Source organism: Coregonus lavaretus (assembly GCF_964263955.1).
Source record: "Coregonus lavaretus genome assembly, contig: HAP1_SCAFFOLD_9106, whole genome shotgun sequence".
Taxonomy (NCBI): Eukaryota; Metazoa; Chordata; class Actinopteri; order Salmoniformes; family Salmonidae; genus Coregonus; species Coregonus lavaretus.
The window spans coordinates 14,402-17,108 of NW_028162658.1; the positions used below are offsets into that span (position 1 = coordinate 14,402).

Below are 2,707 nucleotides of genomic sequence, written 5' to 3' on the forward strand. Positions count from 1 at the left end.
TTTGACGACCTCTGACCTCTGTCCACATAGAGCTGTACTGTTTCTGGTATCCCTTTGTGAACATCCATGTGTAGAGTAGCTTGGTCCATGTGTAGAGAGGAGTAGCTTAGTCCAGCAGGACGTTTAAACTCATTTGATTCAGATTCAGAACTGTGCCATAGAAAATGTCTTACAAAACTGCACCAGCATGTCTTCAGAAACCCTCTACAATCCAATACCTACAGCAGTCAGGTCAGCCACACTCCAGTTTCCATCGGTGTGTCTGATCCCAGGACATCTTAGGGAAACTGTCTGGCTCTGGCAGCCTGCCTGGCACAAAATGGAGGAGGGTTCAGATCCTGGGCTGTCTGAATGGCACTGTGTTATATAGTGCACTACATTTGGCCAAAGTCTACAGGGTTAGCGTCAGGGCTAACCAATAGGGCTCTGGTCAAAAGTAGTGCACTATATAGGGAATAGGGTGCCATCTCAGACTGGGCAGCCTCAGGACAGAAGTGGAAACATTCCCATTGGGTGAGGAGGTTGAGTCCTTTTTCAGACAGACGGGTGTGGTCAGTCGGTCCTTTAACGGTCTCTCAGTCTCTTGACTGTTACTGTGACTCTAACCGAGACTGCGGCCCTATTGGGTCATGTCTGGTGGTGATGGTGGTAGTGGTGGTGGTGGTGGTGTTCGTGGTGGTGGTGGTGCTCGTGACGCTGCACCAGAGGCAACACAAAGGACCCAGGGCTGCCGGGCGGGCAAGACCCCTGATCCCTCTCCCTCTCAAAGGAAGGAGGCGGCGGGGGAGCCTGCTGCTGATGCTGGGGATGGGAGTGAGGGGACAGGGGCGTTTTGGACGGGGACGTGCCCTGACCCTCCCTGGCTTTGGCCCGGAGCCGTTTGCTGTGGCTGTGCTGCAGAGGATGCTGGTGGTGGCTGGAGGAGGGCAGGGGCTGGTGGGGGAGATTGGGGAGGTGGGGGAGGTGGTACACATCCTGTCCTCCGTGACCCCCAGATGAGGAGTTCCCTGTATGCAGCACGGTCTGGAGATGAGGAGGGTGAGGAGGGTAGTACCCCCCGCCGTGGCATTTACTGGACTTGCCCCTTTCAATTCCCCCGTTGGTCCCTCCGCCGCCGGCTCCTTTAGATGTTCCTTTGGGGGACTTGAGGAAGTGCGCCGCGCCCCGACCCCGGGCTTCTAGAGGGGTGTAGTTCTCACCGATGACCTGCGAGCGGCGCTGGTAGGAATGGGCGGCGTGAGCCTCGGGCTCCTGGGAACGGGAGCGGTTCTGGGACTGGGAGGTCCGCACATGAGTCTCCTGGGGGGGCGGGGGAGGGGTGGATCCTGGAGGAGGGAGAGAGACACGCACACACACACGGGGGGGTGGGGGTGGTGGGGGGGATGTTTTAGAGGTACGGTTAGTCCAAAGTTCAAAGGACATAGTTAAAGGTTTGGGGAAAATTGTGATATATAATAAATCCAGTGCCTTCAGAAAGTATTCAGACCCCTTGACTTTTTCCACATTTTGATGTGTTACAGCCTGAATTTAAAATGGATTAAATTGAGATTTTGTGTCACTGGCCTACACACAATACCTCATAATGTTAAAGTGGAATTATGTTTTTATTTTTATTTTTTACAAATTAATACAAAATTAAAAGCTGAAATGTCTTGTCAATAAGTAGTCAACCCGTTTGTTATGGCAAGCCTAAATAAGTTCAGGAGTAAAACTGTGCTTAACAAGTCACATAAAAAGTTGCATGGACCTACTCTGTGTGCAATAATAGTGTTTAACATGATTTTGTTATGACTACCTCATCTCTGTACCCCACACATACAATTATCTGTAAGGTCCCTCAGTCGAGCAGGGAATTTCAAACACAGATTCAACCACAAAGACCAGGGAGGTTTTTCAATGCACCTATTGGTAGATGGGTAAAAAAAAAAAAGCAGACATTGAATATCCCTTTGAGCATGGTGAAGTTATGAATTACACTTAGGATGGTGTATCAATACACCCAGTCACTACAAAGATACAGTTTTACAGTTCCAATGCTTCTACAATATCACCGGTTTGCAAAAATTCAAAAAACAGATCCCAAATATCATGAAATATCATTTTTCAAGAGCCAGGCTTGATGTTAATTCTTTTATTAAACCCTTTTTAATCCTACACAACAAAATGTGTAAAAAGTCAAGGGGTGTGAATCCTTTCTGAAGGCACTGGATACTGTATGTTATATAATAGTTCACTACAAGGCCACATTATTCTTTGAGGTTTAATTTGCTATCTGGCTACAACACGTTGTAGTTGTTTGTACATGGGAGAGATAAGCTGAGTGGTACCAACCTTCAAACCTGGAGGTGTAGTTCTCTATACCGGCTAGGTCCAGATAGTGATTCCTCCTCTCAGTGTTCTCATCCACACAGTAATGCTGTCCCTCTGGGGAGGGTGGCTCACTGCTCTGACCTGGGTGGGCTGGCCTGATGTAGGACGACAGACGTCTGTTAGGGTGTCTGTGGTAGTGCCGTGTGTGTGTGTGTGTGTGTGTGTGTGTGTGTGTTTGAGTACGTGCTGACCTGATGTGAGGAGAAAGCCGTCTGTCTGCTGATCGGCCTTCCTCCTGGTGAAGGCGACTGGACTCCCGGTCTGAGGAGAGACAACAACACATAAACAACAACAGCTACATCCCATTGAGAGACAGAATACAGCCATGATAAAGAGT

General features: G+C 49.1%; 1 protein-coding gene across 1 annotated transcript; it reads right to left on the reverse strand.

Annotated features, from left to right (window-relative positions):
• Positions 1–627: 627 nt before the first annotated feature.
• LOC311119048 (uncharacterized protein) lies at positions 628–2,631 on the reverse strand (the record flags this gene model as incomplete). Its single annotated transcript, XM_084193803.1, has 3 exons — positions 628–1,325; positions 2,332–2,465; positions 2,562–2,631. Coding segments are annotated over 3 exons (902 nt in total), but the record flags the coding sequence as incomplete, so codon positions are not given.
• Positions 2,632–2,707: the final 76 nt, after the last annotated feature.